This window comes from Eriocheir sinensis, chromosome 43 (genome assembly GCF_024679095.1).
Source record: "Eriocheir sinensis breed Jianghai 21 chromosome 43, ASM2467909v1, whole genome shotgun sequence".
Classification (NCBI taxonomy): domain Eukaryota; kingdom Metazoa; phylum Arthropoda; class Malacostraca; order Decapoda; family Varunidae; genus Eriocheir; species Eriocheir sinensis.
Genome location: NC_066551.1, coordinates 2,831,991 through 2,857,257, shown reverse-complemented (window position 1 = coordinate 2,857,257; position 25,267 = coordinate 2,831,991). Strand labels below are relative to the sequence as shown.

The following is a 25,267-nucleotide window of genomic DNA, read 5'->3' as shown; positions in this document are numbered from 1 at the left end:
AAGAAGAGGTTAGGAAGGGGAAAGGAAAATAAGAGAGGGGAAGGGAAAGGAGGAGGTAGAGAGGTAGAGGGAATTCCAGGTTGAGGTAGTACAGAAAAGCATGGAAGGGATAAGAAAGAAAGGGTTAGGAGGAAGGGAAAGGGAAAAGAAGGAAGAGAGGGAAAGGGGAAGAAGGAGGTAGAGAGGTAGAGGGAATTTCAGGTTGAGGGAAGATAAGGAAAATGAAGGGGAAAATAAAATAAAGGGGGAAAAGTAGAAGGTGAAGCGAATGGTTGGGATGGGAAACGTTGGAGGAAGAGAAGGAGGAAAACGAAGAAGGAAGAACAAAAACCAGAGGAGGAAGAGAAGGAAAAGCATGGAAGGGATAAGAAAGAAAGGGTTAGGAGGAAGAGTAAGAGAAAAGAAGGAGGGAAAGGAAACAGAAGGGGAAAGATCAGTAAGGGAAGGGGGCAGAGGGGGGGGAGTAAGTTATGGTTTCCGGCGCAATATTGGAGGTTATAGTGGGGGAAGGAAGGCAGCAATAAAACAGCAGCTGGTCGGAGGCGGTCAGCGAGTGTCCCTTCCTGTCCTGATGCCGTCCGCCCCGGCTTAGCGGCGACCTCAACCTTTCTCTTAAGGGGACCGTTTCCTCCTTTGCTAGAGTTATATTTTCTCAAGCCGACCTCCTTTACGTCTCAGCTAACTCTCCTCTCTACTTAACCAGCACACTTTATTTTCCTAACCACAGCTCTCTTCTTAGCTAACCTCCTTTTCTGCTTCAAAGTCTTTCGCTTACCAATAACCAAAGACTTTCTTCTTAGCCAAAGCCATTCCCTGTTCAGTCAAAGTCATTTCCACCCTTAGTCAAAGCTCTCTTCATCTTAGCTAACACCTTTTCTTCATTTTGTTCAGAGTTCTTTTTTCCCTTAACTGACGCGTCGCCCTCACCGAATTGTTTTTATAATCAACAATGTTTTTCCTCTATTCAGTACCTTTTTCCCTGTTACATTTTTCACACCCATTATCTAATTTATCTTTTTCACCTCCTTCCTCCTTCTAGCTACCTTTCTACAACTCGATTCCTACATCATTTTTTTTATAAATTATCGTTTGTCTTACTTCTTTTACCCTTTACTAATCTAACCGATCCACTCTTCCGTCACCCTTTACCTACCCTACCCTTGCCCATAACCGCTAACTCCACCCTTTATTTATCTTACTTTTGCCCTTACCACCCTTTCCACTCTTATCCAGTCTAACCTCTCCACTTATTGATCACCCTTCGCCAATCCCATACTTGCCCTTAACACACTTCTCACATTTTTCCAGTCTAACCTAGCCATCAACTCGTATTTGTAACCGAGTGCCTATCCTATCCTTGCCCTTATCACCCTTTCAACCCTTTTCCAAGCTATCCTATCCACATTTTATCACCCTTTTTTTGTCACCCTTCGTTGCCCTCCGCCTTCCTCACCCTATTCCAATTTAACACAATACCTTAAACCCCTCTTTTCCTCCTCTTTCCCAGTCGCATCTCTCACCCTCACCCCTGCAGCCCTCCTCCTCCTCCTCCTTCTCCTCCTCCTCCCACCCTTCCCATCATCACAGCGGGGTGTCATGCCTCGAGGTCCAACATTTTCTACCTCCTTTTCTCCATTTTTTCTCTCCCCCTCCGTCCTGTCGATACCAGCCACACCCGACACCTTTTCTAACTCCTCTTCCTCCTCCTCCTTCTCCTCCTATCCTCATTATCCATTAGTTTTTAATGATTACTATTTTCGTTCTTTATTTAGACTGTATCTTTTGCATTACATCGGTTGGAGTTCGAGTTAATTGGATGATTTATATTTTTAGCCTTTCGAAACTTTAAAATGCAAATTGATACTAAGTTATGTCGTTTTTTCTTATTATTAACACTCTCTCTCTCTCTCTCTCTCTCTCTCTCTCTCTCTCTCTCTCTCTCTCTCTCTCTCTCTCTCTCTCTCTCTCTCATTTATCAGTTTTCGTAAGTATCATAAATGGAAATACAAATGCTGACATATATCACGATATTCTTGCTGTAAAAACCATATGCACAGTCAAACACACACACACACACACACACACACACACACACACACACACACACACACAGCCAAACAAACACTAAAACTGGCCTCGTGAATGTTTCCAGAGCCAAACGACCAACCCTTTGAGCCTCACCAAACATTATGTCCAACGTTGGTAAAGCTCCTTAGAACCATAAATCTCTCTCTCTCTCTCTCTCTCTCTCTCTCTCTCTCTCTCTCTCTCTCTCTCTCTCTCTCAGCCTGTTGCGTATCCGAATAATCCCGAAAATGGCTCTTAGTTGACTCTGATTCCTTTTTATTGCAACGGACGAGGCACCACCCCCCTTCCGTCCCTCGGCTTAGGCTCAGGAAGGGAAGACCAACACCTTCTCACCCAAGAATATCATTTCCCCCTCCACTAAAGAAAACCGAGAGCCTTAAAGGGGGACTATAATGTTCCGCCTGATTACTTAAACATGCAATTACGTCCGGTGTAAAAGCTTCTCTCAGTGTGTGTTGGTGTTGTGTTGGTGTGTTATTTTGCGTGAGAGGGTGAGAGGAAGAGAGGGGGAGAGGGAGAGTGGAGGGAAGGAGTAAGAGAAGGAAGGCGATTTGCAGTATATAAAACAAGAATGAATTTAGCGCAGAACGTGGAATGGAAAAGGAAATTAGCTTGGAAAACGTATGAAAATTACATGTTGAAATGCAAATAATGAGGAAAGAAGAAAAGAGGAGTGAATGAAATAAAGAAGGAGGGAGAGATGGACGGAAAAAAAGGAAAAAAAGGAATGCAAGAAAATATATAGAATGAAAAGATAAAAAAACAAACTGAATGAATAAGGGAAGGAAGAAAGGACGAAAGGAGAAAAGGACAGACGGAAAGGAAATAAAAAAGTTTGAGCAATAGTGGAGGAAAGGGAGAGAAAACATAAGCAAATAAAGCCAGAAAAATAATAAAAAAAGGTGTACAAAATAGACTCGTATAAAGTGGTAGTTTAAAGAAGTAAAAATAGAAAATTAGAAAACAAGTTCCCTTCCAACTTTAAAGCAGCACACACACACACACACACACACACACACACACACACACACACACACACACACACACACACCGCTATGCCGTCACCCACAACTCAAAATTCTTCACGCGATAAATAAACACCGAAATATGCAACACCAAACAACAACAACAACAACAACAACACAATACAGGATCCACCAAAACGAACAAAAAAGAAAAGAAAAAAAGAAAACGAAAATAACGAAACAATAAATAGAAGAAAACAAAAGAAAATGAAAGAGGAAATACAGGACAATACCACCACCACCACCACCACCAACAACAACAACAACAACAACAAACACCCACACAGACGCCACAACAGAGGAGGGACATAAACAACAGAATCACGAACAAACAAAAAAAAAGGAAAAAAAAAACGTAATCTGCGCCACAATACGTATATCTCAACCGGGAACCAACCATTACTGTTTCACTATTACACACAAGCTTTTTTTTTTTTCTTTGTTGTTATACTTTTATCTGTTCTATCTTTTTTTTGTTTGTATATTTTTTTTTCATTTTCTTTCGTGTTGTATAGATTTGCCGTTCCTTGCACCTTCCCTGTTTGTTTATTTATTTTTGTTTCTCATTTTTATCATTTTTAATATTATTTTTTCAATTTTTTCTTGCACTTTCTTTCATTTCCAAAGCGATATAATATTGTAACTAGCTTTTTACTTTATTTACTTCTTTAATTTCCCTCTTTTTTTTACTTCAGAGGATACTTTTTTTTATACTTTTGTTACTATTTTCACATTTTTCTTACTCGCTCCAATCCTTTTACTTACTTACTTATATATAATCACCTCTATTTTACTGTCATTTTCTTTATATATCATTCTATTTTAGTCTAGTTTATGACAGAACGCACTAATGACACCACTCCATCAAAACCTCATGCGTTCATTTTTCCAACAAAGCCTTTCTCGCCCGACTCTTCATTTTCATTCCTTTTTATCACTCACCGCCCTATCATGTCAACGCGCCTTCATCACCGCCTCAGTTATCGCTAAACAACAATAACCTCAACAACACAACCTCATGCCTCCACTGTATTAATAAACTAACAAAGCCCTTCTTGCTGCACTCTTTACTTACTTTCCTTTCATCACTCACCGCCCTATCATGTCAACGCACCTCCATCACCGCCCCGATTATCACTAAAGAAGAACGATTATGTCAAGTTGGGGCAAGGAAGGTATTTGTTACACTCGCCGCCAGTTACCTTAATTAGATGTAGCTCCAGGTAATTGTTGAAGTAAACGAAGGGAATCTGAGGGGAAGGTGAGGGGATGAGGGGGAGGTGAGGGGAAGAAGAGGGGGAGGTGAGGGGAAGAGGGGGAGGTGAGGGGAAGCGGAGGGGAAGGTGAGGGACAGGTGATGGGATGAGGGGGAGGTGAGGGGAAAAGGAGAAGATGATGATGGGGAGGGGAAGGAGAGGGTTAGATTCGCACCTGTTGCAGTGTTCCCATCCTTAGTGTCTCTCTCTCTCTCTCTCTCTCTCTCTCTCTCTCTCTCTCTCTCTCTCTCTCTCTCTCTCAACTATCACCAGCATCTTTTCTGTATCGAGTAACACCACCACCATCACCACCACTACCACCACCACCACCACCACCACCATCACCAACATCACAGCCTAAACTAACAGATACAGGAACACAAACACCACTACCCTGTCATCACCACCACCACCAACACCACCATCATCACCAGTACATATATATACACCAATCAGGAATATCAACCACACAAAGCAAAAAGAAAGAAAAGAATATCGATGTTTCAACACCATCACCGCCACCACCACCACCACCGCCACCACTACCACCACCACCACAACCAACACCACCAATCATGCGGGTTATGCCAGCGAATCACCATCACCATCCCTCACCCTGCCATTATTTGTGTTAGCCAGCTCAATCTCTCTCTCTCTCTCTCTCTCTCTCTCTCTCTCTCTCTCTACTTTTTTTTTGTTATTTTTTCCCTCTTTCGCTTCTTCTCTATCGCACACATTTCCATTATTTTATTATCTTCCTTTGGTTTAAATTCGTTCTCCTGTGATCTCTTTTTCTTTCTTCTTTTCTTTATATCGTTTTCTGTTGCTGTTCCGCCTCTCTCTCTCTCTCTCTCTCTCTCTCTCTCTCTCTCTCTCTCTCTCTCTCTCTCTCTCTCGTTTTCTTTCATGGATGTAGATGGGAGAGCTTTTGAGGACACACTAAGTTATTATTCATGAAAACAGTTATTAAGACGACCGGCAGTTAAGTGGCATCCTGGGTACCGTTTTCCTTAATGAATGTCTGTGCTGGATACTACCCCGTTTTCTTCTTTTGATCGTCCAGGGAGAGAAAACGTCGTGTATGCTATTATCTTTCATGGGTGTATAAGATAATTGAGGATGTTCAGTTTTTGTATATATAAAAGCTAATAGAGGATGTTCAGTTTTCGTTTGTATGAAGAGATAAAAAGAATAGAGATAAAAGATATAAGAATATAAAGATGAGAGACAGACAAAGACATTCCGTTTTCGTTATATAGAAGAAAATGTCTGTCTACTTGTCCATACCATCTTTACTCTCTCTCTCTCTCTCTCTCTCTCTCTCTCTCTCTCTCTCTCTCTCTCTCTCTAACCAATTTAACATTTTCCCTAACCACCTCACCTGAGTGTATGCAAGTCAAGTCACCTGCGATTCTCCTCAATTATCTAGCATAACACACCTTTGATATCCCTTCCCTTACCTGGCTTACAGTTATTATGCAGCATCAAAGGAAGAGAGAGAGAGAGAGAGAGAGCTTCAGTGATGCTGCCGGAACCTTGGGCCACGAGATGCAGGTTTCCCGGGTTCAAATAGTGTCCCTCCTGTTTGTCCCTCCTGGCTGGGTCTGAATTGCTCCCCTTTACGGCTCTTCTCTGCTAATCTCCAGCGTTCCGCGTGTTAATTACGTAACTTTCCCACTATCTTCCAATAGCGCTTTCTTTAATGATCGGCTGAAAATAGTCTGCCGAAGGTGCAAGTGTGAAAGAGGAAAAAAAGGAAGAGAAACAGAGAGGGGGGAATATGGAGAGGGGATGAGGAGAGAGAAAGAGGGAGGGGGGAATATGGAGAGGGGAAGAGGAGAGAGAGAGAGAGAGACCATCCGTACCCTTCAACACACAAAAAAAAAATAGGAGAGGAGAAAAGAAAGAAGATGAACTCACAAAGAGGATTAAATGCCTTTCTTTAATAGCATTCCATTGCACTTTTAATTTATCTTAGTGTTTGATGTTAAGTGGAAGGGAGTGCGATGCTGTTTTTTTTTTTCTTATTCTTTTTTTTTTCCACTTCAAAAACAGAGAGAACACCAGTATTATGTCGTGGTATATTACTCTCTCTCTCTCTCTCTCTCTCTCTCTCTCTCTCTCTCTCTCTCTCTCTCTCTCTCTCTCTCTCGCCATTCTATTTCTCATGCAAACTTTTCAAACATTTTCGATTCTGCCGCTAAACTTCTCCTCCCCCGAATGGTTTTGCCTCCAGTTCCTTTGTTACTGAATGCTAAGTCTCTCTCTCTCTCTCTCTCTCTCTCTCTCTCTCTCTCTCTCTCTCTCTCTCTCTCTCTCTCTCTCCTTTTTCCTTTCTCCTCTTTCATTTATTCTCAGTCCTTTCTTCTCAGTCCTTTCTTCTCCCTCCTTTCTTCTCCCTCCTTTCTTCTCCCTCCTTTCTTCTCCCTCCTTACTTCTCCCTCCTTTCTTCTCCCTCTTCCCTCTTTTCTTCTCCCTCTTCCCTCCTCTCTCCTCCCTCCTCCCTCCTCTTTACTCTCCCCTCTCCATTCTCCTCTCTCCTTCCTCCTCTCTCTCTCTTCCTCCTCCTCCCGTCATTCGTATATTGTGAAACACGGAGTCAAATATTTACGGAGGAACACTTTTTAACATATTATCGTACGACAAAGGAATCTAATATTCTCAAAATAATACGTGTTAAAGGCCGGTGATCAGGCCGACAGGTGAAAATAATTAACTTTGATGAAAAACAAAAAATAAAGTATGTGTTACCGGCCTGCCTGCCACCATCTGCTTCCTCTCTCTCTCTCTCTCTCTCTCTCTCTCTCTCTCTCTCTCTCTCTCAAACACAAAGAGAGAGAGAGAGAGAGAGAGAGAGAGAATTCATACGCATATAAGAGTTGCAACGATGTAGGAACGGATGAAGAGAGGAAGGAGGAGGAGGAGGAGGAGGAGGATAGTCTGTTTCATTCATTTTTCTTTCTTATTATGCTTTTGGAGTCCCTTGTTATATACACTCCAGGGACTGTTTCAATATTTAGTCTAGTTTATTTTTCTTCGATTCTTTTATCTAACTTTTTTCCGCCTTGTATCGTGTTAGTGTTAATATTCGCGTTCGTGAGTTCGTTCGATTGTTATATCCACTCCAGGTTCTTTAATATGTAAGTCTAGCTTCTCTTTTTCTTTTTTTATTTCATTAATTTCACTTCATATCGTGTTAGTGTTGGTGTTCGTGTGTGTGTCTATGTGTGTGAGTTTCCCGTCTGTTGGTTATCAAAACATTGTTTCATATATTTTTTTCTTGATTTTTTTCTCTCTTTTTACTTCGTCTATTCAATATTTTCTTCTCCTATCGGTTGGAATGACGTTTCCCGCTGAATATAAATTAATCCTCTCTCTCTCTCTCTCTCTCTCTCTCTCTCTCTCTCTCTCTCTCTCTCTCTCTCTCTCTCTCTCTCTCTCTCTCTCTCTCTCTCTCTCTCTCTCTCTCTCTCTCTCTCTCTCCATTTCTCTTCCGCTCTCTCTCTCTCTCTCTCTCTCTCTCTCTCTCTCTCTCTCTCTCTCTCTCTCTCTCCCAGATCCATCAAATCCAGAATATTCCTTTTTTTACTAATTCCCTGCCGGAGTTTCACCATTCTCACTCTCGTCTGATTGCACTGTTACCAAACACAATACACTTTATTGCTCTATGACGGACCATGTATTGCAATTTCTCTTCATTTTCCCTTTCCTCTCCCTCGCATTGGCCTCCTCTTCTTCTTCCCTCTCCTCCTCCTCCTCCTCCTCTTCTTTCCTAGGGCAACATAAAGCAGACCATCAGGCTTGGAGAATAGCGAGACACACACACATACACGCACACACACACGTACACAGTGAACGTATAAATCCTCTTTGCATCTTCCTCAGGCCCGGAATGTTGGATGGGAGGAAGGGAAGGAGGCGGAGACGGCAGGACGGGATAGGAGAGGTAACGCAGCTGCAGCAATAGTAAGTGAAATATGGCAAGACGCGACCGTAGAGTTTTACCGCGGGAGATAAATCCAGGAACACCGTCGAGTTTAATGCTGACCTCACGCGGCCCGCAGACTGCATTCCGCGCCTTTATCTATTCCGGGAGAGGAAATTACTAGGATGGTGAGGAAATTTATGGCGCCAGAGAACGCAGAAACCACAGACAGAAACCTCCAGCAGCCCCGTGCAATCACTCATGACAGCGGTGGCGCAAGATTTCCCGGCCAGATTAGCCAGACACACCGCGCCGAGAAAACAGTATTTGTGGGCTGTGTTCCGGGTATTCCAGGCCCAGGTTGCGGCGTGTTACATAAGGGAAGGCTGCTGCAGATTGGTTTAGGTCTTATTATGGAGGTGAAATTTCGTTTTTGGGAGAGTGTGTGTGGTTATGGTGGTGGTGGTGGAATATGGTGTTTGAATGGTGGTTATAGTGGTGGTGGTGGTAGAGGAAAATCTAGTAGTAGTAGTAGTAGTAGTAGTAGTAGTAGTAGTAGTAATAGTAGTAGTAGTAGTGGTGGTGGTGGTTGAGGTAGTAGTTGTAATGTAGAAGAAAATGACGCAAATATCAGTAAACACAACAATAAAAATAATAGTAATAAAACGATAATGATAAAGTTCGGGACACCAACAAAGAACAACAAGAGGAACTCCGAGTAATAATAATAAACTGCCACCGTGTTACTATGGGACAGCTGACGTGCGAGTGGAAATGTTTTAACAAGTTGTCAATTAACTGCGCGCGGTGCAGCGAGCGGCGCCGCGTCGGGCTGAAATAAACACGACTCGTTAAAGGCGGCGATGAAACAACTTTTTAACTGCGAAATATGAAGTTAAATTAAATGCAAAGCCGAAGGACGACGAGGGAAAAAATGTTCGGTTATGAAGCGTGCACACAATTCACCGAGAAATAATGCATGAAAAATGGTTTACATCTATTACCGCGCGGACCGAGAGCGTATGAAGTGAAATGGTGAAAAAAAAACGTATATTTGATGTTGTCAGGAGGAGCTTGACTGTGCCATTAACAAAAACAATATCACGAAGAGAAAATGTTGCAGAAGTAATATCTGTAGTTTTGTTATCATTCGTTATTGCTATTAGTGGTATATCATTATTATTATTATTATTATTATTATTATTATTATTATTATTATTATTATTGAAAGTGGTATTATTAGTAGTAGAATTGGAATAAGTTACAATAAAAAGAACGATACCAATGAAAATAATAATAATAATAATAATAATAATAATAATAATAATAATAATAATAATAATAATAATAGAACGAAGGACAAACACAAGGGAACTTACATTAACACTGCCAACAACAATACAAACAACAACAACAACAACAACAACAGCAACAACAACAACAACAGCAGCAAGCCCTTCTTCACACCCTCGTTGGCAGGACAAATAATGACGGCGATATGACGATGAGGAAGAAGAATAAGGAGAGCAGGAACACTAATAATAACAATAACAACAACAATAATAATAACAATAATAACGCCCGTTCTCACACCCAAACGACCCAGGCAAGACAAATATAAACAAACACAAAAACAAACATAAGGAAAAAACAGAACTAAATGAGATGAACCACAAGATAAACACAGCAATAACAGTATCCATTAACACTGAATATCCTGCCCCTGCCCATATAGACGCTACCAGCCACGCCCTCTGACGGGATACATAAAAATAAATAAGGAAAAATAAATAATACGAGAAAGAGCAAGAAAAAAGGACACTAAATAAAGAAAGGAGACAATAATGATAAGTAACAATAAAAATAAATGATGAAAAATAAAAAATACGAGAAAGGGCAAGAAAAAAAGGACGCTAAATGAAGGAGGAAAACAATAATGATAAATAACAGTAACAATAAATGAGGAAACATAAATAATACGAGAAAAAATGCAAGAAAAAAGGACGCTAAATAAAGTAAAGAAGACAATAATGATACGTGACAATGAGAAAAAACAAGAAAAAGAAGAAAATTTTAAAAGCCATATAAATAAATTACGAAAGATGAATAACACAAAGAACAAGAAAACATATAAAAAGAAAAAACATAAAAAAAAACAATATAAAGATGAAGACAATTTGATCACAGTAACAACGAGAAGAAAACAAGAAAAGAAGAAAATTTTAAAACCCATAAAAATAAATTAAAGAAGATGAGTCACAGGAAAAACAAGAAAACTAACACAGTATTTTTTTTCTACACTTTTTTTTTGCCCTTGATTCGTCTCCATTGTTGTAAAAAAAAAAAAAAAGCATTATCAAAAACAAATATAAAAACTAAACACACAAAACAAATATAAAGACAAAGAAAAACCATAATGATGACAAAAGACAATAAAACTACCACTAAAACTATCCCATAAAACCACCAATGCCTCTCTTCATCATTCCTACCCCCCCTCCCTCACCCCGACCCCTGTACTCACCCTGTCGGCCACGCCCCCTGGCAGGATGGTCTTCACTACCACGCCGGTCGACCTGCCCCCGATGATGCCGAAGCCGAGGCCGGAGCCGTCGTTGATGAGGTCAATCACCTCCACCTGAGCCCACTCCGTGTTCAGCTGCGGGGGAGGAGGAGGAGGAGGTTAATAGGAGTTGGAAGAAGAAGAGAGGAGGAAGGAGGAGGAGGAGGAAGAGAAGCTGGAAAGGAAGAAGGAGAAAGAGGAAGAGGAGTAGGAACAATGAGGAGGAGGCGGTTAATAGGTGGTGGAAGAAGAGAGGAGGAAGGAGGAGGAGGAAGAGATGCTGGAGAGGAAGAAGGAGGAAGAGGAAGAAGAGGAGGAGGTACTGGACACATGGAGGACAGTAGGCGTAGGTGGAAAAGGAGGTTAATAGGAGGGGAAAAGGAAGAGGAGGAGGAGGAGGAGGAGGAGGAGGAGGAGAAATATTAGGTTTAGAGGAGACAAAAAATAAAAAGGAGAGGAAGAGGAGGTTCATGAGAAAGACAAAGAGAAAGAGGAAAGAACGAGGAGGTCACTAGGAGGAAGAATTGCAGGAGAAGGAAGAGGAAGAAGAGAAGAGGGGGAGGTGCATCGCAGGAGGAGGAAGAAGAGGTGGGTTCCTATTATACCATTACAGGAGAAAGGGAGGTGATTGGGACGAGGAGGAGGAGGAGGAGGAGGAGGCTTGGAGGTGGGTGAGAGGAAAATGAAGAAGGGTATCACAGGCTATCACATGGAAAGACGAGGAGGAGAAAGAGGAGCAGGAAGAGGAAAGGAAGAGAAGAAGGAAGAACAGGATATGGAGAAGGAAGATAGGAGGAAGAGGAGGAGGAGGAAAAAGACTAGATGGGCTGCTATTATACCATCAGAGAAAACGAGAGAGAGAGAGAGAGAGAGAGAGAGAGAGAGAGAGAGAGAGAGAGAGTAATGGACCGAACAGACTGACAAAACAGGGACATAAAAAAAAAGATGTTAAGTGAATCGTGAAGAACACAGAGAAATGACACACACACACACACACACACACACACACACACACACACATAATAACGAGACCATAAGAAAGAGATGACCAAGACGCGTTCCGATCACGTCTCCGAAACCTCACGATGATCGGCGGCCTCATGACCTCACGACGTCCATCAGACCCTGAATTATGGCCCCAGATCACGCCCCTTACCCCCCTCTACCCCCCTCCTCCTCCTCCTCCTCCTCCTCCTCCTCCGCCTGCTCCTTCTTCTTTATCTTTTCTTATTCTCCTTGTCTCCCTCCTCCTCCTCCTCCTCCTCCTCCTGCCTCTTCTTTTTTATCTTTTTCTTATTCTCCTCCTCCTTCTCTTCCTCCTCCTCCTCCTTCTTCATTATATTTTTCTTATTCTCCTTGTCTCCCTCCTCTTCATCCTCCTCCTTCTCCCTTCCTCGTATTCTTCTTTCTTTTCTTTCTTCTTCTCCTTCTCCTCTCCCTTCTCCTCCTCCTTGACTTCCTCTTCCTCCAAATCCCTTTTTTTCTTCTCTTCTCTATTTTTTCCTATTTCTTTTTCTCTTCTTCTCCTTCTTATTTTCCTTCTTCTCCTATTCCGCTTCCTCTTTTTTCTCTTCCTCCTCCTCCCTATCATCTTCCTTCTCCGTATTCTCCTTCACCTTTCAGTCAATTTACAACCCTTTTTTGTATTCTCATTCTTTCATATCCATTTATCTTTCGACTTTCAATAGGAGGAGGAGGAGTAGAAGAAGAGAAATTTTGGTCATGTACAAAGAGAAATGAAGGATAGAAGAGGAATAAAGAGAAGAGGGAATGTGTGAAAGTGTGTCTAAATCTATTACTCAACAAACTTTAACCAGCATATAATTTTTGAGCTAAAAAACGAAATTATCAAAAGGAATATTCTCTTCACCAGCGGCGCGTCTCATACAACTGTCCTCGTCTGAATGGCCCCGAAGGATTAATACATTCCGCGGCCCTGACAAGACGGTGCCATTTTTCCCGCAAAGGAATGCCACACTGCCCTTAATGACCACACAGGGAGGATAATGGAGCTTCCGACGACATGGAAAACAAAAAATGGTGCAATTGGTCGATGCAACACACGCACACATACACAAACACACAAACTATATTACATCCATTCTTCCTTTTAATTATTTTCCGTTTCCACGTTCTCGTGTAAATACCTTGCCTTCCTTTTCTTTTATCGTTTCTCCTTTCATTTCCTCCTCCTTCCAGACACACACACAAACAATATCACATCCATTCTACCTTTTAATTCTTTTCCCTTTCTTCGTTCAGGTGCACATATCTATCCTTCCTTTTCTCCTCTTTCTTTTCTTTTATCTATTATTTTTTTTTTCATCTTTCTCTTCCACACATATATAACCACACAACCATTTCATAATCTCTCTTCTCTTTATTCCTTCTCCTCTCTGCATTTCTCTTCTTCTCTTCCTCCTCCTTCTCCTTCATCCCCTCCTCTCTCTTCAACACACAAAAATACACAAACACACAAATATTTCATATTCTCTCTTCTTTATATTTTTCTCTTCTCTTCATTTCTTCTCTTCCTCCACCTTCTCCTTTATCTACCTCTTTTCAATACACACATACACACACAAACACACAATCATTTCACATTCCCTCTTCTCTTTCCTCCTTTTCCATCCTACATTTCACTCTGTATTTGATTAACGTTTCTCTCCTCCTCTTCCTCCTCCTCCTCCTCTTTCATCTCCTCCCTCTTCCACATACACAACAATTTCACATAGCTCCTGTCTTTACCCCTCTCCACATTTCTCTTTGTATACATGCCTCACCTCTCTTCTCATACTCCACCTCCACCTTCTCCTCCTCTTCCCTCTTCCTCCTCCCTTCATTTTCCATTCCGTCCATTCGCCCCAAAGCCAGCAACGACCCAGCACTTAAGTTTATTCCCTTCCCTTTACCCCGTTTGTAGTCCAATAATGTGAGCCCTCTTCTGACCCTTCCTCTACCTTCTTTTCCTTTCCTTTCCTATCCTTTTCCTTTCCTTTCCTTTCCTTTCCTTTCAATTCCATTCCATTCCATTCCATTCCATTCCATTCCTTTCCTTTCCTTACCTTTCCTTTGCTTATCTTATCGTATTCTATATTTCGTTTCTTTTCGATTCCTTATTTTTTTAATTACTTTCCTATCCTCTTTTTCCCTTCATTTCTTTTACCTTCCTCTCATTTCATTCCCTTTCCTTTCCTTTCCTTTCTTCTTCTTTCCTTTCCCTTCTCTTCACTTTCCTTCCTTTCCCTTCGTTCTTTTCCTTTCCTTTCTATTCCACATGTTTTCCTCTAACATCTTTTCTCCTCTATATTTCTTACTCTTTTCATTTTTTTTCATTTATCAATATTTTTCATTATAACTATTTCTTTATTTATCATTTTCTTATCCTCTTTTTAGCCTTTTCATGCCGTTTTCATTTCACTTTTCATCTTTCAACTTCTCGCCTTCCAATTTATTTCCCTTTTCCTTTTCAAATCCTTCCTTTCTTTTCCTTCATCCCTTTCTCCAATGACTAAACAGCCTTCTTTTCCTCCGAACCTATTTTTTCCCTTCCCTGCCATGCCTTTCCCTCCCCTCCTTTCTCTTTCCCTTCACTCTGACCAGGGAAGGGACATTCACCTCTCTACACCCCCCTCTACCTCGGTCCCTTCATCTATCCTCCCCTCATTAATGAACATGTTATCGCCCTTCTCTTCTCCTTCCCCTCCTCTTCCTCCTCCTCCTCTTCCCCTCTTCATCTTCCTCCCTTCTATACTACCCCATCTCCCAAGTCTTAAATTATCCACTAACTCCATCTCTCTCTCTCTCTCTCTCTCTCTCTCTCTCTCTCTCTCTCTCTCTCTCTCTCTCTCTCTCTCTCTCTCCGGGGAGTAGGCTGATGCCCCAATTATGTATATTATCCCTTAAGTGTTAATGGCTAATATTTTTAGGCCTTTTTCCTCTTATAGTAGTAGTAGTAGTAGTAGTAGTAGTAGTAGTAGTAGTAGTAGTAGTAGTAGTAGTAGTAGTAGTAGTAGTAGGTGAGTTGCACTATTAACTGCCTGAATAAGAAAAGAAGAAGAAGAGAGAGAGAGAGAGAGAGAGAGATTCTTCCGATAAAATTAATCACACACACAATATTATTCACGGGCCAATATTTCCTTCCCTCTATATTATGCATTTTCATTTTATTTACTTCTTTGTTTATTTTCTTCTTCCTTTCCAAAATGATTTACAGGCGGGCATAAATTCTCCAATACTTCCTCCCTTCGCATCTCTCTCTCTCCATGTTTACACACACACACACACACACACACACACACACACACACACATACATACACACAAACAAATGCATACAATCTCTCTCTCTCTCTCTCTCTCTCTCTCTCTCTCTCTCTCTCTCTCTCTCTCTCTCTCTCTCTCTCTCTTAGTCATTTGAACGATCCGTGTCTTTTTCAACGAGAAGGAGATGGAGGAGGAGGAGGAGGAGGTGGACCGGGTGGAGATGGAGGAGGAGGAGGAGGTGGAGGAGGAGGAGGAGGAGGAGGAGGAGAGGAAGATAAATCGATACATGCAAGAAGACCATGAATACAGAAGTGGTTGCATGGGTGAGGGAGGGAGAGAGGGAGGGAGGGAGGGAGCGGGGGAGGGAGAGAGGGAGGGAGGGAGAGAGAGAAGAGATAGAAAGGATGAGCTGAATTTTAGAAGTGAGGTTTTGTACGTGCGTGCGTGTGTGTGTGTGTGTGTGTGTGTGTGTGTTTCGATTACGTCGCGTGTGAAAGTCTACGGAAAGATCCAGCCATATTTCACTTACTCAACAACTACAACTCTCTCTCTCTCTCTCTCTCTCTCTCTCTCTCTCTCTCTCTCTCTCTCTCTCTCTCTCTCTCTCTCTCTCTCTCTCTCTCTCTAATTCAGCCTAACTTTTTTTCTCTGTTATTATTTTCTCTTCAACATAATCTCTCCCATCAAAGTGTATTCTAACTTCCCTTCCTCTTCTCCGCGTCTCTCTCCTCTTATTTCTCTTCCTTCTCTTTTATTTTCTCTTCCCGTCTATTTTTTAGCCTTTACATCAGTTCCTATTTTTATCATTTTTATTCATACCCTTTCCTCACTTTCTCGTTTTCTGATTATCTTTTTCTATTCTTGTTTTTCTTTTCCATCATTCATTTCTTTATTTTTCCCTTTTTGGCTTTCCTTCCTATCTTCTCTTCTTCTTTCCTTCCTATCTTCATCTATCCTACTGCTTCGTTCCTCCCCGTCACCTCAGTTTATATCTTTTATCTTCTTTTCTTTCTTCGTTCTTTCCTCCTTTACCTTCATTAGCTTTCATCTTCCTCTCCTCCTCCTTCTTCTTTTTCTTTTTTCCCTTAATGTTCTTACTATTTTTCTTGCTTTCCTTCTCTTTCTTTCTTTCTTTTTCTTCTTCTTCTGCAATACATCCTCATCTTCTTGCTCCCATTTACTCTCATTTACTTTAATCTTATCTCTTGTTCTTCCTCTTCCTCTTCATCTAGTTTCTTGTTCTTGTGATTCTGTTTTTCCTCTTCTTTTTTTTTTCCTCTTCACCTTCCTCCACTATCTTCGTCATTCTTCTTTTTTATCAACAATATATTCAAACTCTCTTCCTATTTGGTCTTCTATCCTCTTCTCTTTTCCTTCACTTTCCTTCTTTTTTTTCCCTCATTATCAACACCCTTTTTGTCAACCTCCCCTTCATTTACATATATTTCCTATCTTCATTTTTATTTTTTTCTTCCTCTTCGCTATCCTTTCTTCTCTCCCCTCCATTTTCTCCTATTTTTTTCTCATCTCCTTACCTCCATTTTCTTCTCCCTCACCTCTCTTCCATCTTCATTTACTTTTACTCTCATTCTCATGTTACACCTCCTCTCCTTTCATCTTTTCTCTCCTTTTCCTCCTTTTTCTCTTCCCTTATTATATTCTCTCCTCCGCTCATCCACTTTCCTTATCCTTATCTCCCTTACTTCTTATCTTCCACCTGCCATCATCTCTACTCGATTCCAGACGCTCATCTCATCTCTTATCCTCCTCCTCCTCTTCTTCTATTTCTCATTATCTTCGCCTCTTCTCCTCTTTCTCCCACCATCATCTCTCATTCTCATGTTACACCTCCTCTCCTTTCATCTTTTCTCTCCTCCTCCTCCCCATCCTCCTCCTCTATCTCAATCTCATCTCCTCCTTCTGCTTCTCATCTCCTCATCTTCTACTCTCTTCCTCCAATCATCTCTACTCCCTCCCAGCATCTCATCTCTATCCACTCTCAGCATCCCTGACTCACCATCTCTGTGGCGGGCTGCTCCTGGGCTGGGGGTCCCTGGGCGGGGGGGAGGGGGGCGTCCTGGAGTTCCTGGCTCTCTTCGGCGGCAACACCTTCAGGCTGCTTCTCCAGGGGCGGCGCGCGAGCCACCACTAGATCCACCAGCCCTACGGAGGAAGGAAAACAGAGGATTAGAGACAGTGAAGGGGGTGGGAACAGGAAGAATTTATATGAGGAAAGACCTAACTAACTAATGTAACGAAACCAACATATATGACACCTGCTGAGAAAGGAATCTACTACCCATGAAGAAATAGGGGATTAGCGTTAAGAAAGGAGAAAAGAGAATGGGAAGAAAAGGTATGGAGAAGGGTCTTACTAACAACTTGAACCAAACTTAACCTAACATCAGATAACTACTACGTCTATTAGCCCTGAGGAGAAATGAAAAGAGGACCACTGGTGTTCTGGAAAGGGGATGAGAATAGTAAAAGAGCAGAGAGAAAATAATTAGAAAAGGAAGAACAGTGGAATCAAATTTGTGGAAAGAGATGCAAATGGGATTAAAAGCTACAAAAAAATAATTATGAGGAAAATAATAAATAACGAATAAAATATCACGAAAAAGATGAAAATAATGGGAACAAAAGAAATGAGAAACGGAAGGAAGGGGAAAAGGGAGGAAAGCTGGGGATTAGCTGTTATGGAAAGAGGAAGAGAATGGAGAAAAAGCTACTAAATATATAATAACGTTAAGTAAAATAACATGAGAAATCAGAAAAAACGAAAAAGAAAACGAAAGGAATTTGACGAGGGACTGCATCAATTTACCAGTCACCTCCGGACCTCAAACGTGCCCAAACAGACAGACACACACGCAAAGGCTCCGGAAAAGAAATTATGATCCGAATTGCCGCGTTTCGAATCCGTTTCATAAATTCCGAAGCGACAAAACGAACGCGCTGATTATTCGCAAAATTAGGAGCGAATGGACCCTTAATGAAGGCCTGTAAACATGAGTCTCTCTCTCTCTCTCTCTCTCTCTCTCTCTCTCTCTCTCTCTCTCTCTCTCTCTCTCTCTCTCTCTCTCTCTCTCTCTCTCTCTCTCTCTCTGGGTTTTCTTTTAGTTTCTCTTCCTTTTTTTCCATTTTTTCTCCATGTTTTCATCTTGCTTTTCCGTGTCCTCTCTCTCTCTCTCTCTCTCTCTCTCTCTCTCTCTCTCTCTCTCTCTGGGTTTCTTTTATTTTCTCTTCCTTTTTTTCCATTTTTTCTCCATGTTTTCATCTTGCTTTTCCGTGTCCTCTCTCTCTCTCTCTCTCTCTCTCTCTCTCTCTCTCTCTCTCTCTCTCTCTCTCTCTCTCTCTCTCTCTCTCTCTCTCTCTCTCTCTCTCTCTCTCTCTCTCTCTCTCATATACTTCTTCCGTACTTTTCCTCATTTATTCTTTCAACCATTCACTCTTTTCTCCTTTATCATCCCATTTATCATCTCTCTCTCTCTCTCTCTCTCTCTCTCTCTCTCTCTCTCTCTCTCTCTCTCTCTCTCTCTCTCTCTCTCTGATGTCCCATGCTGTGAAATTTAACACGAACGCCTTAAATTTGCCGGCCAAAAAGTGCATATTTTATTAATGCATATATGAGCAGCGACAGAGGAAGGGAGGGAGCGAGAGGGAGAGGGAGAGGGAGAGGGAGGGAAAGGTGCGGGATGAGAGTGACAGGTTGTGGTAAAGATGAGATTTAGGAGCAAGGTGAAGAGGTATTTAGGGAAGAGGGGAAATCATTATCTGGGAAAGGGTGGAAAATGGGAGATGAAGAAAAGAGGAAGAGAAGGAGGTGTATTGATGGAGAGAGGAGAGAGGGAGAGAGGGAGAGGGAAAGGCAGAGGAGGAAAGAGTGACTGGTAGGGGAATGGTTGAGAGTGAAAGGGGGAGAGGGATGTAGAGAGGAATGCAGTATTTGGGAAAGGAAGAAAAAAGAAGAACGAGAGAGAGAAAGAGAAACAGTGGCATTAGGGCAGATGAGAGGGGAAATATGGGGAAGATAATGGAGACGAAAGGAAAGAAAAGGGAGAAGAGGGTGCGATTTGGTGGAGGAAGCTAAGAAAAAAAGGGAGATAAAAAGGAGAAAACGGAGGGAAAGAGGAGAAAAGAAAGAGATCCATTAAGACTGAAGGAGAAAGGAATTTATATATGGAAGGCTGAGGAGAAGGAAGAAGGGAGAGGAAAAGAGGGAAGAAGGAGAAAGAGGGGACAGGGAGAGGTAATGAGACAAAAGGGGAGAGGAAGAGATGCAAGTAGGGAGATTGAAGAAAGGGAGGGACAGGAAGGAAAGGGAGAGCAAGGGGTGGAGGGGGAGAGAAAAAGGAGAGAAAAGGCTGCATTAGGACAGTAAGGGAGAGGAAGAACTATAAGGGGAGGTTGAGAAGGACAAGAGAGGGAGGGAAAGGAAAAAGGGGGAGATAAAAGAAAGGGGAGAAGGGGGAGAGAAGGAAAAATAAAGGAGAAAAGGGAGAGAGGGAGAGGCAATGAGACAGAAGGGGAGAGGGAGATCTGTTAAAGAATAGGGAGATTGAAGAGAGGGAGGGTAAGGAAGGATGGGGGAGATAAAAAGAAAGGGGAGAAGGGGGAGAGGAGGAAAAATAAAGGAGAAAAGGGAGAGAGGGAGAGGTAATGAGACAGAAAGGGAGAGGGAGATCTGTTAAAGAATAGGGAGATTGAAGAGAGGGAGGGTAAGGAAGGAGGGGGAGATAAAAAGAAGGGGGAGAGGGGAGAGGAGGGAACGATCTAACATTCACGCCCTCATTTCAAGGTTACTCACATGCAAAACTTTTAACTTTATGAGGTCGGAATGTGAGAATTTACGTACGTGTGTGTGTGTGTGTGTGTGTGTGTGTGTGTGTGTGTGTGTGTGTGTGTGTGTGTTTATCCTTACTTTCTTCTTAGTGTTTTGCAAAGGGAGTATATCTTATTTTTATTACAATTATTCTTATTTTGCTTACTATTCTTATTTTGCTTATTATTTTAATTTTCATTATTCCTCTTTTTCCAACACATTTTCTCCTCCTCCTCCTCCTCCTTACTTTTGTTCTCCTTTCCTTCTCTTATAAACATCCTTCTTTTTATCATTACTATCTATATTATTATTACTATTTTCCTTATTTCTCTTCCTTCCACACTTTTTCTCCTCCTCCTCTTCACTCTTTTATCTTTTCTTCTAAATATCTTTCTTATTCATTCGCATTTTTGTCCTTGTTATTCTCCTCTTCGTCGTTCTCGTTATTTTCTTCCTTCTTTCTCCTTTTCTTCCTTTTCTTCTCTCACACTTTCTTTTTCTAGTCCAAACTTTTGTCTTTTTCCTCCTCCTCTTCTAAATATCCCTTTTATCTTAATTTTTGTTATTCTTATTCTCCTCCTTGTCTGTTTCCTCATCATTTTTGTCTCCTCTTCCTTTTCTCCTCTCAACTCTTCCTAATCCAACTCCTAACTTTTGTCTTCTTCCTTCTCCTCTTATAAAATATCCTTCTTTTCTTCAGTTTTGTTCCTGTTATCCTTGTTATCATCTTTCTAGTTCTTCTCTATCTTCACCTCATCTTCCTATTCCCTCCCCTCTTCATCCTCTTCCTTTCCTCCTTTCTCCCTTCTCTTCCTCCACTTCCTCTTCCTCTTTCTCTAAACATCGCCTCTTCCCAGACCCAGGCCGCTAAAAGTCATACACACAGTTCCATTGTCTCACCAGCGGACGCAAAAACTACCTTTCAACGCTTAAACTTTCCTCATAACAACCAAGGGAACGGAAACTGCTATAACAAACCCCAATATAACAACCATCACCACCACCACCACCACGAAGTAGATTGTTATTATTGTTATTGTTATTGTTATTATTATTATTATTATTATTATGATTACTCCTCTTCCGGCTGCTACACTTTCTCTCCTCCTCCTCCTCCTCCTCATCCTCATTTTTGCTCTCCTCCTCTCTCTCTCTCTCTCCTTCTCTTATTAACATCTTTTTTCTTATCCTCATTCTCGCTTTTGTTATCCTCCTCCTCCTCCTCCTCCTCCTCTTTCTCCTCCTCTTCTTCCTTCTCCACTGCCACCAACATTACCACCACCATCATCACCACCACATACAACAATAACAACAACGACTACAATATACATTCCCCTGAAGCCTGCATACAAAAATAGACATAAAAGCTGCAACGTGAAAGGTCGAATGAGGTGAGGCAGGTCATGCTGAGAGGAGGAGGAGGAGGAGGAGGAGGAGGAGGAGAAGGAGATGAGGAGGAGAGGAGGAGGGGGTAATAGAGAGAAGGAAAGAACAGGAGGGAGAGGATAGAGGAGAGGAGGCAAGAAGGGAAGAGAAAGGTAAATGGAAAAAAGGGAAAGGAGAGAATGGAAGAGAAGAGAAAGGAAAGGAAGAAAAGGGAGAAAAGAAGCAAAGATGAGAGAAAATAAAGTTAGAGAAAAGAAACAGAAAAGAAGGAATAGGAAAGAAACAATGAAACAAAGGGAGATAACCACATCACTTATAAAAGAGAGAAGGGAAAAATAAGCGAAACAAAGGAAGAGGGAGAAAACAGGAGTAAGGACAAAAAAAAAGAAAGGAAGAAAGAGAGAGAAACAAAGAAACAAAGGAGGAGAAAATCATCAGATACTAGAAAAGATGGAAGAAAACAGGAGACAAACAAAAGAAGAGGAGAAGAGAAGAGAAAGAAAGAAGAGGAGGTAAGAGGAGAGTAAGGGCCCTCTTAAGAAATCAATAATGTGGTCCTAAGACTAAACTTCGTGTGTGTGTGTGTGTGTGTGTGTGTGTGTGTGTGTGTGTGTGTGTGTGTGTGTGTGTGTGTATGTATGTGTGGTGTGTGTGTGTGTGTGTGAGTGAGTGTTCCTACACCTTAATGACCTTCCCTCTACTTGGAGTCACCTGTAAGGCCTGAGGCGTCTCATTAAGAAAAAGTGTGTTGGTGTGTGTGTGTGTGTGTGTGTGTGTGTGTGTGTGTGTGTGTGTGTGTGTGTGTGTGTGTGTGTGTGTGTAATAACTTGTCTTTCTGTTATATGTCTTCTTTTTTCTCCTCTTCCTCCTCCTCCTCTTCTGTCATTTCATCTCACCTCTTCTCTTCTATTTTCCTCTCCTCTTCTCTCCTCCTCCTCCTCCATATTCTCCTCCTCTTCGTCTTACAGATCCACATCATCATCATCTCTCATCTTTCCTCCTCCTCCTCCTCCTCCAAATCCTTCCTAACACCTTCATCATCATCCCCAGAGTCTGCATACTCATCACACACACACACACACACACACACACACAAACCCCCCTCCCCCAACTCCCACGCTATCACCACCACCACCATCATCACCATTACCATCACCACCACCAGCAATGTCATCACCTCCACCACCACCATTATCTCCCATTATTTGCACTATACATATATGCGGCTACCGGAGGGGGAGGGGGGTTCTGGGAGATGGGGGGAGGCGGGGGGAGAGAGAACCGGTTTAGTACGCGTTCACTCATAATGGCCGCCCCACCGCTGCTGTGACACGCGGCAGGAGATAAATAAGTTTAATTAGGCCATCTTGCCCCATGATGATGATTGCCTAATTTATTACAGGGCCGTTTTCAAGGTATTAATTGCGTCCCCCCCTTGATCCCCCCCCCCCTCCCCCGTTCACTTCATTTCTCATTCCATTCCAACCCCCGAACCCTCTCTTCCCACTCCCTCTCACCTTCATTTCCAGACCCTACTCTTCTTTTCCTCCTCATCCTCTATTTTCCTCTCCTCTCTTCTCATTCTCTTCCCGCCCTTCTTCCTCTTTCTCTATTCTCCTCTCCTTTACTTTCTCCTCGTCCATCCCATTCATTCATTATCTCCACTTTCTTTTCTTTTCTCTCCCTTTCCACTTATTAACTCTTTATTTCATCTTTAGTTTCCCCTTTCCTATATCGTCCTCACTAACCTTCTATTCCTCATTCACCTCATTATCACCTTCATTATTATTCTTTATCTCCACTTTCTTTTCTTTTCTCTCCCTTTCCACTTATTAACTCTTTATTTCATCTTTAGTTTCCCCTTTCCTATGTCGTCCCTCACTAAACTCCTATTCCTCATCCACCTCTATTTTCCTCATCAGCCTCCTCCTCTTCCTGTTCCATTACATCCATTCCCTTCTCTTCTATTCCGTTTTTCGTTTTATTTTCCTCTTCTCTTCCTTAAAACTTCTTCCCTTTTCCCTTTCTCTATTACTCTTTACCTTCCTATACTCTTTCCCAAACTCCTCTTTCATTCTCATTCTTTCCACGCTTTCCTTATCTCTCTTTTCTTATCTTATCGTTATTCATTTTATTTATCATATTATGTGTATCATTTTTATTTCCCCTTCTTCCTTTCTTCCGTAATTCTCATTCATCCTCTTTTTTTTTTCCTTCCTCCCCTTTGCTTCATCTTCTTATTCTTTCCCTTCATCTTTTAATCCTTCTTCCCTAACTTCCCTAATCTTGGTGACTATTTTTTTTTATATATATTCTCTCTCTCTCTCTCTCTCTCTCTCTCTCTCTCTCTCTCTCTCTCTCTCTCTCTCTCTCTCTCTCTCTCTCTCTCTCTCTTAATTCTTTCTTTTCTTTATTATTATCTTTCCTTAACTTACCTAATCTTGGCTTTTCTCTTTCTTCCACTTTCTCTTTTTTTTTTCCTCTCTAATTACTCTGTCATTCTTCCTTCCTTCAAAGCAATTTTTTTTCTATCAAACATTTATTGCCATCTCTCTCTCTCTCTCTCTCTCTCTCTCTCTCTCTCTCTCTCTCTCTCTCTCTCTCTCTCTCTCTCTCTGCTAACTTTTTATATCGCAATATTTTTTATGTATACAAATTTTTTTTAATGATTTTTCACTATTATCAAACCTCGTCCTTGACCCTTATTATTATTATTATTATTATTATTATTATTATTATTATTATTATTATTATCATTATCATTATTATTATTATTATTATTAATATTAAAAGAAAGAGAGAACCCCGGTCTTGGTTTGTTATTTCCCTCAGATAAACGTGGAATTTTAACAATCTCTCTCTCTCTCTCTCTCTCTCTCTCTCTCTCTCTCTCTCTCTCTCTCTCTCTCTCTCTCTCTCTCTCTCTCTCTCTCTCTCTCTCTCTCTCTCTCTCTCTCACCTTGAACTCTGACCTCTTCGCAATGTTCCCCGGCATCCCGACCTTGCTCTGTCCTTCTACCTGTCTGTATGTCTGTATGTATGTATATCTGCCTGTCTGTCTGTTCATTGTATCATTTTATTATCAGTTTTATCTTGCTTCTCCTTCTCCCTTCCTTCCCTATTCCTTATTTATCCAGTTTTTCTCCCTTTCTCCCCTTTGCTTCATCTCTTCATTCTTTTTTTCTTTCTTTCTTTCTTTTTTTCTTTCTGTCTGTCTGTTTGTGTCTCTTCTCTTCCATTTCTTTCTCTTCTTTACTCTTCTTTTCCCTTCTCTTTCTCTCAAATCTCACAAACACACACACACACACACACACACACACACACACACACACACATAACCCTCCCCCCCTTCCCCCACATCACTCAAAACAAACACACACACACAAAACCAAACACAAACACCCAAAACAAACAAACAGAGAGGAAGGAAAATGCACCTGGCCCAAATTAATTAACACAAGCCGCTCAGGTGAACCAAAATAAACAGGTGAAGTCAGCCACCACCACCACCACCACACCACTACCACCACCACCACAACCACCACCACCACCCTCGCGGAAAGGTGAGATAAACGACACTCTTCTTACCACTTGCGTACCTTAATTAGTGGACCGGCCAGGTGTTATTAGAGCGGATGTTAAGGAGGCAAAAATACAGGTGAGGGAGGGAGAGAAAGTGAAAGCGAGAGCGAGCGAGAGAGAGAGAGAGTAGGAGGCGGAGGAGGAGGAAGGGCAACGGGAAATGAGGAGCTAATAGAGAAAATCATGAACAGAGAAGCAAATGAGAGAGGAAAATGATTTAGAAGAGAAGGAGAATTATGAAAAGGAAGAGGAGGAATATCAGAGAGGAAGAAGAGGAGGAGGAAGTTCATTTAGGAAAGGAAGTGAGAAAAAAATAAAAATCCAACAGAGTAAGAAAAACATATTAGTAGGA

At 41.6% G+C, this 25,267-nt stretch overlaps 1 protein-coding gene across 1 annotated transcript in view; it reads right to left on the bottom strand.

Annotated features, from left to right (window-relative positions):
- The window catches only part of LOC126980201 (multiple PDZ domain protein-like), a 356,183-nt gene extending 338,908 nt beyond the window's left edge, over positions 1-17,275 (bottom strand). Inside the window, exons 1-2 of the mRNA XM_050829835.1 lie at positions 17,140-17,275; positions 10,819-10,953 (exon numbers count right to left, since the gene is read on the bottom strand). Of these exons, the coding sequence (XP_050685792.1) occupies positions 10,819-10,953; positions 17,140-17,142 (138 nt within the window). The 5' untranslated portion in view covers positions 17,143-17,275. The remainder of the gene's footprint in view (positions 1-10,818; positions 10,954-17,139) is intronic.
- Between the last annotated feature and the right edge of the window lie 7,992 nt (positions 17,276-25,267).